Consider the following 15,032-nt stretch of genomic DNA (forward strand, 5'->3'; position numbering starts at 1 on the left):
AACTCACCATCAATTGACCAACTGTAAAGCTAGAGTTTCAATACAATACTCAAACAAAATACTCACCTTTAGGGCGATAAAATCCACACAGGACAGGAAAGATGGCGCCACATGTGGGAAATTGAAAGTGTGGAAGACCCCTGTAGATTTGAGTTGGAGACCCTGTTCTTTACCTGAAGCATACTCAAATAATTTAGCGGAGCCTCAAACCCATAATTTCAAGTTTTTCCAACCTAACTTATGAAATGAGCACGAGAATTTGCCAAAATGCAGAAAATAAAGTTTTTAGGCTTGAATTTTTTTCTACTTGGTCCATGTTTTCTGTGCTGGGGAGCCTTAGTTCATCTACTCTGATGAAACTAACTATTAATAGGCATCTTTCAATCCGATAGAGCTCAGGATTCAGATATTGTTGCACTCAAACTTGACCTGTAGGTCATTTGTTTGTGCAGTTAAAATGTATGTGTGCTGCTTTTTGGTCCTCAAATCACATCCCTGATTAAATGTCAACAGATATTTTAAAGGTGAAATAACTATAGGCCTACTGAGCAGAGAAAATGAGATGCCTTAGTCTTTGTTGAGAATGAATTTAATTTGCACACTCACTCCCTAAGGTAGTGGAAGTACTGTACTGGTTCAAGTAATAAAGACTGATCAGCGTAGAACTGTTGATCCCAGAAGTACTGTACATGCAGCCATAGTAGATAATCTACCTGACGTTAAATCTGTTGTTATTAGCTGCCATAAAACAGTAAAACCTAAACCTAAGCTCTAATCAAAGGGTGGTTGAATATGCTTTGGGGGCACCTTGGATGCAGAAGTGTACTTTGAATCCTGCACTTATGTTGTAAGTTTGTGTCTAATCAGACCATTTCTCCAGCCTCCAGTCAGTAAAGCACACAAGCCATTTACATTCAACTACTTAGTTATTTTAACATCTATATTGACTCTGTTTCTGTGAATGCCTTGTTAGGTGTGCTGTTTTGTTTTTAAGTGAATACAAATGGAAAGACTTGCCTGAGAATCTAAAGGTCTCTAAAGGTGCATGTGGAAGAGGTAGGAGAATTTATCTTGCAGATAAGACGCTCCCTGTCGGTGCCTGGAGCCGTAAAATCTGGACAGGTGAATTGAAAAGACAGAATGACTGTGAAGTGATCCACGATGAAGTCCTATGTGCTAAAAGCTGGGAAAACTGGAGCCTTTTTTATTTTAATTTACATCTGCATCTATATGACTTCAAGTTGGAAATCAAGCAGCTCTTCTCCTGCTGGACTGACGGGTCAAGACGTAGTGAGGAAGAAACTGGAGAAGATTGAACACACCCTGGACAAGCTGGGTGAGTGCACTATCAGGAATAACCTTAAAGACTTAGAGGTGTAGTTTGGAGTTCTGACTGTATGGTGTTGTGTTAAAGAAGTAATGAAAGGAATCAATTTATTCATAAGTGTTGCACAAGAAAGAGTCACTTAGCTGAAAGAGATTGTTAAGGCTGAATAAATTAGCTTCATATACAGTAAATTAAACATCTTTGGCAGAAAATCCCCATGTATTATCAGTCTTGTTGAGTCTTAGTGCAGTATTTTAAGTTTAAAGACAGGCTTTTGATGTTGATCTCACACTCCTCTTTTAACTGCTTGGGGAAATAAACCACAAATTGTTGCAATTTTTCATCAGATTCAAGACACTATAAGGAAGTTTCTTGAAAGAAATCTGTGGTCTTTCTCTGGGATTAAGACTGCGTTTCCCATGAGCACCATCACCCACTGTCGTAAATAGGTAGCTCTTGCCAAAGCATGCATTTATTTTATAAACAAATGAATGAAAACAGTTATTTTTAACACAACTTTTCTTTGTTTAAGACAACTTTTTACAGGATGCAGAGTGATGTTCTGATGCGTTGATTTGTAGCTATGTCAAGTTTTTAACTGTATCGTAACAACGACTCAACTTTGTGAACCGACATCACAGCCCTGGTCAGTGTTGTGTGTTCTGGTGTAGGTCATGAAGAGGTCGTGAAGCCTGAGTCAAATCAATAATAACAATAATAATTTTCAGTTTAAAATAGTATAGCTTGTAAACCGTAGTTAACAAAAAGCCTGTCTGAACAGGTGAGTTTTAAAGCTTCTTGAAAACATTGGCTGACTCTGCAGAGCGTAAGGATGTGGGCAGGTCTTTCCACAGCTTTAGGGCTACAGCCTGGAAGGCTCTGTCACCTCAGGTTTTTAAGTGCGTGCGTGGGACTGTTAGTAAGTGTATTGTTTTAGATCTAAGGGACTGGGTCAACTTATGGGGGTGAAGTAGTTCAACTAAGTAATCTATGGGCCTGACCCTGTAAGGATTTGTAGGTGAGAATGAGAATTTTAAACTCTGGAGTCAGCGCTCTGAAGTGATTGCAGGCAGTTGAGGGCGGACGTGCTGAGGGAGGTAACGAGAGAGTTGCAGTACTCGATAAGTGAGGAGATGAGTGCATGTGTGAGCTTTTCAAGTTCAGAGGGCTGACAATATAGATCTCAGTTTACTAATGTTTCTCAGGTGAAAGTAACATGAACCAGTACGCTTTTTAACGTGGCTGTCAAATGATGAAGTTTGATTAAATATCTAATTACTGAGGTTAGAGAAAATGCCAGCAGACAGGAACCCAATTTTTTGTGAGATGGTGGGAATAAAATTATGGGGCATCAACTTAGACCTCTGTTTTGTCATTATTGAACTGGAGGTAGTTGTCAGTCAACCATAGCTTAACTTAGTTTATGCAGTCCAGGAGCTTGGTAACCTGCAGGCATCGTGAGGTTGTATGTAATTTGCAGATAGGTGTTAATATGTTAAAACTGTTTATGATCTCTCCTGGGGGCAGCAGATAAAGAGAGAAAAGTAGGGGCCCCAAGACAGATCCCTGTGGCACACCACATGGCAGAGGAGAGGACCGTTGTCATGCTCCCAGATATTCCCACCCAATCATGCAGTCTCTTTAGCAGGATATGGTGGTCTATAGTGTCAAAGGCCAAGCTGAGGTTGAGTAGCACTAGGACTGAACAGTCACCTTTGTCTGCAGCTATTAAAAAATACTCTAAGAAGTGCTGTCTCAGTGGAAGTTTTCTGTGTTGTGTCTCTATAACACATCAATCAGTTGATTGGCAACAATCTTTCCAGGAGTATTGACATGAAGTGGAGTTTTGAAATCGGCCTTGAGTTCATGGGGTAGAGCAGGGTCTAAGCTGTTTTTCTTTAGTATGGGTTGAATAGATGCATGCTTAAAATAGGAGGGGACGCTTCCTGAGGACAAAGACAGAGTAATAATAGATTAAACTCAGGGGCCAATAGCAGGCAGGACTTTCAGAAACAGAGCAGGTAATAAGATATCCAGTGGGCTAGAAGTCAGCCTTGTTTTTTTGATCAAATCCATTAAGTCTTGTACATTGATGGTGCGGAAGAAATCAGAAACAGTCAGGGTGAGAGATGGATTAGCAACGGATGGCAGAGGGGGTCTATGTAGATTGGACCTTCTATCCATTACCTTGTTAACAAAGAAAGACAAGAATTTGTTGCAGTCATCAAAAGCACAGTAGGATAATATGGGGGTGGGGGTGATCCAATTTTGCCACAGCATACCCCGCAGGTTCAGTCAGCCTGTCCCATCGTAGAAGCCTACGCACATAGCCTGACATGCACCTGACGCAGAATGCCAGCCTTGTGATTGGTCTGCTGGGTAGCACCATCATTTCCTGCATTGACATTTTCTGTATCACCTCCAACACTGATTCAGCCGCTGTTCATCTCCTCTGACGTCTCCTCTCTTTTCTCCTTTGTAATAACTTCATTATGAACTTCAGATGAGTTGCCAAACAAAATACTTCTGCTGAGAAACTTAGAGAACAAAAGGATAATTTTGATTCCCAACCTCATCTTTCTTTTTATGAACATTTCCTTCAAAGTAAAGCTGATAGAAGACTCTGATGGAAAGGGCTCGACCAAAGAACTTTCAACAAATGTTGCCCAAGAAAAAAAGAAGAGTGTGTCGCCAAAGTTATATCCAAACTCCATCCTGTTTGCTCAGTGGGGCGATGGTTTGTCAGAGGAGGAACAGAAGGAGGCTGAGAATCTGTTTCAGCTTTATGGATACAACGTCTTCCTGAGCAATCAGCTGCCGTTAGACAGGAAGCTTCCAGACACAAGAGATAACAGGTAACCTTTTTTCAAAACTGGCTAAAGACGCTGACACATGTGAGCTCTTCCCACATAGCAAAATTGGTCTGGCCCGGTTCTGGCCCACAATACACTTAGACTCGGCCAACATACCGCAAAGAATGATGGCCCTTAAGTGGCCCAGATATAGTTTGCCAGAGATGGCCCACACATGGTCCAGCTTAACCCAGAGCTCAACCTTAATCGGCCCAGATGCGTCATGGACAGATCTGGGCCACGTAAACCAAGCCACAATCGGGCCAGATGTGGCATGCCATCATAAAAACAATGCCATCATTGCCAGACCTGGTCCACATCGGGTTGACATACCACTTGCCAGGCCAGCAGTTAGCCAGCAGTTAGCCAGCAGTGCCGGCTTGACGCCAGATCTGGCCCAGACCTGTCTGCTATGTGGGTAGTTGCATTAGTTCTCATATTTAATGTTAATGACTTTGTGTCTACTTGTTAGATTTTTTGATTTGCCTTCTTGCAGCAGTTAAATTTGCATACTTTCTGAGTTTGCAGCCCCTTTTCATCACATGTAATATGTTTTGAGTGTTACAGTGCGTTTGGATGAGAATGGCTGAAATGTTACCCACAGTGTTACATCCTTCTCACACCATTTTAGATGCCAAACGAGGAGTTACCCCAAGGACCTACCAAGCATTTGCGCGGTGCTGATCTATGTAAATGAAGCTCTTTCTGTCATTAAAAGAGCAGTACGAAGTATCATCAACCGCACACCCAAGCATCTGCTGAAGGAGATCATTCTGGTGGACGACTACAGCACCTACAGTAAGTTTATTCATGTAATAGTGATATTCTTCCTGATACTCTGATTTACATCGCATGCACTGCTCTATCAGTAGATTTGACTATGATTTACATTTTCAGATGACCTCGGAGAAGCTTTAGACAACTACTTGGGGCAGATTCACAAAGAGCAGCCTGGACTCATAAAGAAAGTCCGGCATAATCGTCAAATGGGTCTGTCCCAGTCCAGGCTCACAGGTTGGGAGCATGCTACAGCAGATGTCGTTGTCATATTGGATGCACACATTGAAGTCTCAGAGGGATGGTACGTAAAGGTTACATTTAAGGAAACTCTGTGTGCTATGTTTCTCCATCTTTAGCACTTCTCTTGTCCGAACAGTCAGTAATATCTCAGGGGGCATCAGGTTAGGCTTCAGGTTATTTCCTCACAGACTAGGAATGTGCTCTACTACTGCTCTGCCAGAATCATCCAGCATTGAGTGAGTTTGAAGTGAGAAGAATCCAAGTCAACTCTGTGTTCATGCTCCATTATTAATGTATTATTATTACAAATAGGGCTGCTGTTTCACTCCAAACTCTTCCTGTCTGAACCTGGACTGACTGTGTGGATTCCTTTGGATGTGTAGAAAACACATTTCATTTAATAACATTAGATTCTGACAGATCCTATTGCCATGTCTGGGGATTTAAATGGTCAATGAAGTTACAGCAGTGTGTCAGGCATAAATGTGCACCTCATTTCTACTGAGAGGGGAGGCACTCATCCATTCTGCTGCAGGTGTTAAATAAACTCAACCTCGATTTTAACCAACAGAACATCTTTGACCCAAAAGTTGAGTCACTTTAGTCTTTAACATTACCGTTAGCTTGTTAAGTTAGAGATAATGTATAGCAGGTAGTTACGGAAAACAGAATCCCAACAGGGTGAGACAAGACCCCGACACAAAGCGGACTTTTGCTAACCATACAGTGTCCCACTTATTACCTGGCTAACTTAAAATACAAATACGGTGGCAAAAAAACTTGGTCAAAGGATTATTTTATCAATTTAAAAAGGATTTGTGTATCCAGTTTTTATAAAATAGTCCTAGTGATTACACATCAGTGATCGTTCCATGGTGATGGATTCTTCTCTGCCTGTTGCGGTGGATTGAACATGAAACTGTCCTCATTCAGCTCTCCTTCTTCTCTGAGCTCTGCGGTTCAAACACCTTTAAAAAGAAACAAATGTCACAACTTTGAACCCTGCTGCTATCATCACCACTGCTCATTGTTTAAGTTTCTTTGTAGAGATCGCTAACCTAAAGTTTCTCTCACCTGCTCCGCTGCCATTGCTATTATTACTGGAATGTGTCTGAACTCTTTTCCACAGATTGATTTGACATGATGCGTGATCAGTTTGCCTCTGGCATTGCTCATATGAGTGAAAGTTAATAACCAACATCAAGGGGTTTTGACCAATTAGAATCAAGCATCTTACACAACCGGAAGATCAGTAAGGGAGCCGGGTAATAACTAACTAATCAACAGTCTGAAGTAACTTAAGCATTTAACTTTTGGGTTTATCCTGGACAGATGTCTGTTAAAGTTAATCTCTGTACTCTCCTTTCCATGATGGTTCTTTTTTATAAACCAACATGTCGCTCTGCTCTTGCTGCAACTACTGTGAAATCTTTGAAATCAAAACACACGATTCATAGTGTCTTTTTTTCCTTGCAGTGACTGTAGCTGAACAAACTGCAAATGAACACACATGCATGCAAAACGCGATGCCCTTTTCTCTGTAAAGGCTGCCAAGAATCTAACATAGACATTAAACAGTCTACATCTATATTCATGTCTGAGTTCTAATGCAGTCAATGCTTGAGTCCAAGTTCAAGTCTGATCATCAGGGCTTGAGTCCAAGTCAAGTCACAAGTCTTGAAAATCAGGAATGGAGTTGGACTTAATTGAGCAATACACTGGGCACAGGTGCAGAAAACTGTAAAACCATAACTCCACCCTAAAGCCTAACTATATGAGATAAGATAAGGTAGTCCTTTATACATACATTTACCCGCATGGACTAAAGTGGCGCCAGGTGTGCAGTGAGTGAGAGCTTAAGATGGTTTCAAAACAGGAAGTTGGACACACTATCATGAAAGGATAAAATCACCTCCATAGTGTTATTGTTTTTCTCACACTGCATTTGATTTATTTCAGCAAACTATTTGAGGTCAGAAACACCATCAATGTTAATCTCTCTTCACAATTGAACATATAAGCGATGTTTCCAAACATTTGTTTGTGTTGGGGGTTGTGTTATGACATCCTTCATACACGCCGCTAGGATTGCATTGAACTCTGGGAAAGTCCTGCAGACTCACAGTAAGAGTAAGAGTGGGGTAATTTGACGTTTTCTGCAGCAGAGCCCTCTCACACTTACCGTCACTGTGCCTCAGACTCTGAGTGTGGAGATTGGATTGGGCATACAACTCTCTGTCTCATAGATTCAAACTGTATTTCATGCTTAATGACCATGAACACTTAAGTTGTTCTATATGCACTGCTAATTAGCATTTCTGCCATGCACATTTCCATTCTGCACAAGCTCTGTTGATGTTGTTGATATTGTATTTTGGTATTGTGTCATTTATAATGTGTCTGATTGTAAAGCCTCTGTGAGGAGTTTTTAGCTGGTTATGAAAGTTTAAAATTCACCATGATGTTTCTATATGACCTACAAAAGCAAACGAGAGTAAGAAGAGAGAAGACTGACGCTTTCTTTTTTGTGATTTTGAATGCCTGTACCTGCTGCCAGGAGGAAGGTGACACACAAAAAGTATAGCAGGATGCTGAAAAAACATCAAATTTTCATACTTTCCACAGCAAATGCTCACTATGGGTGAAACCCTGCTATTCAACAAAAACTGATTAGACACTACCTGCACATGGACTGGATACAATCAGCAAAGGGACATCTCTCACTTTTCAAAGGATTGCCAGAATTGACACAAACTGAAAGTCCCTAAGGGAAGCTTTAATCGTCTCTGATTTGACTGTCTGTTATATTATCTCTTGTAGGACAATAACGTTAATCTCAATCTGTGCTCTTTCTGTTTTCATACATTTATAGTTATTTCAATTTCAGCGCCTCCTCTTGAGGTTGTTATACTCTCCCTCTCTGCATTCCTCTCCAGGGCAGAACCTCTTCTGGACAGGATCAGAGCCGACAGGACAGTCGTGGTGTCCCCTGTGTTTGATAAGGTCCATTATGATGACCTTCACGTGGAGGGATACATCTCAGCCTCTCATGGCTTCGACTGGGCTATGTGGTGCATGTACGAGAGCTTCAGCTCAGACTGGTATAAGATGAACGATGACTCTCAGCCCGGGAAGTAAGTGGAATATGTCCCCTCATGGTTTCATTGAAATAACTGACTTATGATGCTTTAACAGAAAGTTATTTGAGATTGCCTTAAAGTTTTATTAACACATTTATAAAAACGTTGATTATCTGAAGTTTCTCCCTCCCAGGAGCCCCTCTGTTATGGGGATTTTTGCAGCAGACAGAGGCTTCCTTGGAGAGATTGGAGGGCTTGATGGAGGAATGACAGTTTACGGGGGAGAAAATGTGGAGCTTGGGATCAGGGTGAGAAGCCAAAAGCTGTGATATAATTAAATTTAACATGGTGCCGAGGCTACATTGTTCAAGGTCAAATATTTGCTTCCTACAATTCCCATTTGTTCCTGCTGCTCAGGTGTGGCTGTGTGGGGGAAGTGTTGAGGTCGTGCCCTGCTCCAGAGTGGCGCACATTGAGAGGGCGTATAAACCATACGCACCTGATCTGGACTCTGCCATGAGGAGAAACGCCTTAAGGGCTGCAGAGATCTGGTTGGATGATTACAAGAAGAATGTGCTCATCGCCTGGAACCTTCCTCTTAAGGTTTGCACATTGATCTGAGTTCCTGTAGTTTTTCAGAATCAGAATTAGAAATACTTTATTACTTTAGAATTATCTATTTACAAAAGCACAGGGAATGAAGGTGACATATAAAAGGATGTTAAAGTGGTATGGATATTGCATGGATATTGTTTCATGAGTAACTTGTGAAAATTAGTACTGTGTTTTTTATTGTTAAGAAAGGGTCACTACCTTTAAAGGGTGGAAATTAAACTGTAAAAAATGACTTCTTATTTAAGCTCAATCACTATCTCTAGGTTCAGAAGCTACTGTCATTTTTCAGTAAATCTGGATAGGCTTTGTCAAACCTTAAGGACCCTTACTGGAAACCCTTAAACCCTGTTAGAGTTGTGCATGGAATATCCAGAAAACAAATATAGCTTCATAAAACAAAACCAGTTTATTAGAAGAAGAAAGAAGAAGAAACGTACTTTATTAATCCCCAGGGGGGAAATTCAATTTTTTCACTTGTGTTGTTTTTCGATCATGCTACACGCACAGTTTTTTGGTATATATACATACAATCATGCACACACACACATGCAGTGGACATGCACTTTTGGGAGAGATGTCAGAGTGAGGATACTGCCATCAATCAGCGCACCCCAAGCAGTTGGGGGTTTGGTGCCTTGCTCAAGGGCACCTTGGCAGTGCCCAGGCAAGTGAACCAGCACCTCTCCAGCCACCGGTCCACTTGCCAAACTTCGTCCATACTGAGACTCGAACCGGCAACTCGGTTCCCAAGCCGAGTCCCTATGGACTAAGCTACTGCCGCCGCCAACAAAGAAACAATCCAATACAAATCAAACACATTGAAAATAAATGTCCGCTTAAATACCTGCAGCCTCCAAAAGTCCTGCTTTGCATAAATATGCTCAAGTTCGGACAGAAATTTCAAAAAAAAAAAACTAAAGTTGTTGATTTCCAACCAAATGTTGACCGAAAAGCTATGCATTTTCAAAGAAAGCACAGGCACATTTATGTATCCACTATATTTATTTCTCCCCTCTGTCCCTGGGTAATTTTACTTCTAATCAATCTCATTACAAGCTTCAAATACCCCAATTACCCTGACCCTGCTTGTGCTTTGAAAAATGGACAGACATGAAATGCAAGACAAAGAAACCAAGAACCAGGATAAACTCAAACTGTTAGATTCACTCCTCTGTGGCACACAAAAGAATGCCCTAACAACACAAGTTATTTGAAGACTGATTTGGCTACATAACTGAGGGACATTGAAACAAACAAACTAATAGCATAAAAAGTTTGGTGAGAAGCTAAGAAAGGGGCATGGACAAGGCTTTGAGAACTCAAAAAGGAGACAAGAGAGACAAGAAATACAAGAGATCTAAGAAGACAATGAAAAAAGATGAAGATAACATGAACATCTTTTTTTTTATCATGTCAGCTGTTGTGTAACAGTTGCATCCTGTCCTGTCTTCTGCTAATCTGTCTTGAATATATTAATTTCTCATTTAGTTACTCATTATTATTTATTCTGGAATAATTGAATTTAAGTGTTTTCTTCCCCTCTGCCATCAGTGATCTAACAACAATGATAAAGCTGTGACAGTAAACACAGACCAGTTTCCAAGGCTTGTAAACATTTAATACTTCAATAAACAAGGTTCACTGAAGCAGCCCTCTGTTGCAGACCTGCAGCACCTGCAGCACACAATTTCACATATTACAGCAGGATAAATATCCATCTTTCGGTTGTCTATACCTCTGTTCAGGGTCATTTGGGGCTTGATCCTGTCCCAGCTGTCATTGAACGAAAGACAGAGTACAACCTGGACAGGTTGTCAGTCAATCACTGGCTGACATATAGAGACAAATAACCAGGCACACTCACATCTACTGGCCATGTTAAGTCAACAATTAACCTAACAAGCATGTCTTTGGACTGTGGGAGGACGCTGGAGTACCATGTTGAGGGAGCACATGTAAACTCCAAATAAAAAGGCTCCAGAGATACTGTGAGGTGACAGCGATAACCACTGCACCACTGTGCCGCACACTGAAATAATGAATGGAATAATTGCTCAGTGAAGGGAGCTGGTTGTCCGAGAGGTTCTATTTTGTGGTTTCAATATTTGGCTTTGGAGTGTGACGGAATCCTGCCCAATTTCACAGTTTGGTTCATTTTTCCAAACACATTTACGACAGGCTGGCTGTCACTGCTTACCAAGGACTGTGAAGAAAAATTGGACACAGCAATTTGGTGTCATCTTTTAGTTAGTACACAGCTGGTTTAAAAAACTCAAGTTTTTGGCATTTTGGCAATCACCATCTTGGAGGCTGGAATCACCATACATGGACAAGAACGTGGAAAAACATGCTCAGACCCTACTGTGGTTGATAGGTCACCATGGCAGAGTGTCATAACGCAAACCCTTGCACCACCTTGTCCTCGAAGTGGGGCCAACATTTACAAATAACCATCACGCTGTCTAATTGGTTTGAAACCAGGAGTTCAGAGCATAAACTTATTAAGGAAAGGCCCTCTAACACTGGCTTCACTTTTGGTACTTGGAGGCTGCGTTTCCAGACACAGCCTGTGCTGCCAAAATAAATAAACAGAGGCGAGGATGTCTCCTATCCCAAATGTTTTAACTGTTAGAAAACCAAACATGCATGGCTATCATAATCTCTAGACTGACATGGACCAAGGGGAGTGAGTTCAGAGGAGGTGAAAGTTTGTCAGAATAAAAAAAGACAAAGAGTCTCAGGTGTCTCAGGTGCAGCTGTTTTCAATCGTATGTTCAAAAGAGCGTTTAAAATATTGAGATGAAACTCAAATGTCACACCCCCAGCAGGATAAGCAAAGTGCTGATGACAAAATGAATTATGGCTTTATTTACTGAAGCTGTTGCAGTTTTAGGGTCAGTTTCATGCATCGAAATGTAAACGATTACTGAGACAATATGCAGGGGCATTTTTTTAATTGTTGCATTTCTTCACTTATTCCATTTTTCTGTGTCAAATCAAGAAAGAAACATCAGCATGAGACGATGTCATCAGAGCAAGTATTTCACAGTGTTACACTGAAATGTTGCATTGTTTAAACTGATCTGATATTCATTTTGTCAAACAGAATCATGGAATTGATATTGGAGACGTGTCAGAGAGGAAGAAACTCAGAGAAAAGCTGAAGTGTAAACCCTTCCAGTATTACCTGGACACTGTTTATCCAGGTCTGGCATCATGGGATAACGTCCTTGGATACGGTACAGTAAGGGACATTTTTAAGTCTTTGATTTGCTGATCTATAGGTTTGTATTTTTGATGTGAGTATTTGATTTATGAGCATGAACCTTTTGCACACAGAATGTAGTATCAATGTTTAAGTATCCAATTGTTGTGATGATGACTTTTCAGATGACTTAGACCTGTTGTGTTAAAACTTGAGGAATATATTCATCCTCTCTGAATACTTGCAGAACATGTTTTGTTCAAACATCGATCCTAATGCCCTCCTCTGAAAGAGTGAAAATCATCCACACCAATGACTCCATTTTTATCCTCTTGTCAGCTTGTTGCTGGTGTGCTAGTTCTTCTCCTCTGTATGTAATGATGGATCGCATACTGCTTCCCACTGTGTCAGAATTCGTAGGCTTGTTAATAAGTAAATTAAAATAACTTTAACCGGTTGTTCCTATTAGTTAAAACTGTATTATCTGAATAATAAATAATTATATAATATTCCCATGATCGGCAGAGAAATTATCAAACAGATACAACTTGCATCCTTAATAAAAACATTACATTTAGCTGTAACATTTCTGTAATTAATAAATTACTCTGACCTGTCCAGCTGCAGAACACCCTTCTTAAGAGGTATTGTGTGGACCAAGGAGCTGTTCCTGGAAATATCCCCATTCTGTTTGAGTGCAACATGTTTCAGCCACAGGTAACCTCTGAAGATAAGACAAAAAACTAACAATTTAATAATAATAATAATAATAATAATAATAATAATAATAATAATAATAATAATAACACCATTATTGAATCACAAACTCTGTATTTTTCACCAGCTTTGTTACTACAACACAGATGGTGAAATCATAATCGGGGGGCTCAGATCTCACAATTACAACAATAACCGTTGCTTGGTTGATATGGGCTCTGGCAGCACTCCCACTCTGCAGGACTGTAAGGTGGCAAAACAAAACCAGCTGCACATGCACTGGGACTTCAAACAAGTAAGAAATTATATGGACATATATAAGCCAGTACTTTGGTCAGACTCCTGTCCAGCACAATGCTGCAACTTATTAGAAATGACCAGTACTAAGAGCCATAGAAATAAAGATATTATGACGTTGTTGGAAGTACTGATTGCAGTTGATAGCCTCTTTCTTGATGAAATCTTTGCAGGGTGGAGCCATCCGAAACAAGGCGACAAACAGATGTCTAGAGGTCGCCCAGGGTGTAAACCTTTTCTATGAACTTATCATTCAGCAGTGCAGCGGGCAGAGCTGGAGGATTGATCATATCATCACAAGCTTTTAACTCAGGATAATGAATAAAGAACTTGCGCCTGGCTTTTAGTAAGTGTTAACAATGAGTTTGTTTGACAGAAACTTGTTTCACCACCCTTCAAAAGTTTCCAATGACTTTACTTCCAAAACACAGAGATGAGGAATCATATTGTTTGTGTGGTAAATCTACATACAGGCAGGTGTTACACTGAAAGAAGCCTCTGCTATTGTAAACATATTTTTACGTCAGGTTGTATTGTGTTTCAATTTTGTCTACTTTTCATCATATTTGAGTAAAATTTGTTTGATGTTGTGCTGAATTTTTTAACAAAACCTAAATAAGTTGCAGTTTCCAGAATGTTACCCTTTCATGTACTTGGTGCACTCCAGTAGACAGTCATTTGTAAACCATTTTAACTGTTTGTAGTACCATGCCCCAAACACCAGGTGGTAAACCTCCAAACACAACTCCTCGTGATCATTATTTTGAATCTTTCTGTCTTTATTTTCACTTTTTTTTTGGTTTTTTTGTATTGTTTTTGGGGCTTTTAGCCTTTAATAGATGGGAAAAGAGGACGAGTCCTGCAGCTTTTGTGGGTGGGCGCCTGCTCTGCCATCTGAGCCAGCTGGTGTCCCTCTCTCCGCTGTTAAATGGCGCCTTCATATATATTCACAACATTGTAAGTGGTGACGGTGGTTGCAGGGCATCTGAAAGCTGTTCGCTTTAAATATCAAAAAACGTCTGTAGTAACATATAAAATAACAGATAATATAAGAAAGCATAAGTGACAATAGAACAGGTGCAGGTGCAGCATGCACAGCACATTTGTCATACCTAACTAACATACAACAACTTTCCACAGTCATCAAATGGGTCTCTCTACCCTCATTCCTGCAAGAGGGGGGACCATTCAAACAATACTTAATTCCTGCATTCTGGTGAATATAAAGGAGACTAATTGTGCTGGAAATTGAATTATGAAAAAGGAAATCACAAATGTATTTATTTATTTATTTCTATATTATTGATTATAATACAAATTTAACACAAAATAACAATGAACAACATGGGTATCCATCCGGTACTTTTTTTTTTTTTTACATTTTATACATTTGAGGGGCATCCAGATGGCACTTTTATGCATGCTATACATTTGAGCAGCATCCAGATGGCACTTTTATGCATGTTATACATTTGAAATGCATCCAGATGGCACTTTTATGCATGTTATACATTTGAAAGGCATCCAGAGGGCACATTATGCATGCCATACATTTGAAAGGCATCCAGATGGCACTTTTATGCATGCTATACATTTGAAAGGCATCCAGAGGGCACTTTTATGCATGTTATACATTTGAAAGGCATCCAGAGGGCACATTATGCATGCCATACATTTGAAAGGCATCCAGATGGCACTTTTATGCATGATATACATTTGAGCAACATCCAGAGGACACTTTTATGCATGCTATACATTTGAAAGGCATCCAGAGGGCACTTTTATGCATGTTATACATTTGAGGGGCATCCAGAGGGCACTTTTATGCATGCTATACATTTGAAAGGCATCCAGAGGGCACTTTTATGCATGTTATACATTTGAGGGGCATCCAGAGGGCACTTTTATGCATGTTATAC

The 15,032-nt window shown here is 40.3% G+C and overlaps 1 protein-coding gene across 1 annotated transcript; it reads left to right on the forward strand.

The window, feature by feature from the left end:
• The first annotated feature begins 1,230 nt into the window (after nucleotides 1-1,230).
• On the forward strand, nucleotides 1,231-13,846 carry LOC117813944 (probable polypeptide N-acetylgalactosaminyltransferase 8). Its single transcript, XM_034685018.1, has 11 exons — nucleotides 1,231-1,336; nucleotides 3,933-4,182; nucleotides 4,811-4,977; nucleotides 5,077-5,260; nucleotides 8,136-8,333; nucleotides 8,473-8,587; nucleotides 8,697-8,882; nucleotides 12,001-12,138; nucleotides 12,721-12,816; nucleotides 12,944-13,111; nucleotides 13,287-13,846. Exons 1-11 carry the CDS (start codon nucleotides 1,231-1,233, stop codon nucleotides 13,419-13,421), a joined length of 1,743 nt encoding a protein of 580 aa, XP_034540909.1. The 3' UTR covers nucleotides 13,422-13,846.
• Nucleotides 13,847-15,032: the final 1,186 nt, after the last annotated feature.

Source organism: Notolabrus celidotus, chromosome 6 (genome assembly GCF_009762535.1).
Source record: "Notolabrus celidotus isolate fNotCel1 chromosome 6, fNotCel1.pri, whole genome shotgun sequence".
NCBI lineage: Eukaryota > Metazoa > Chordata > Actinopteri > Labriformes > Labridae > Notolabrus > Notolabrus celidotus.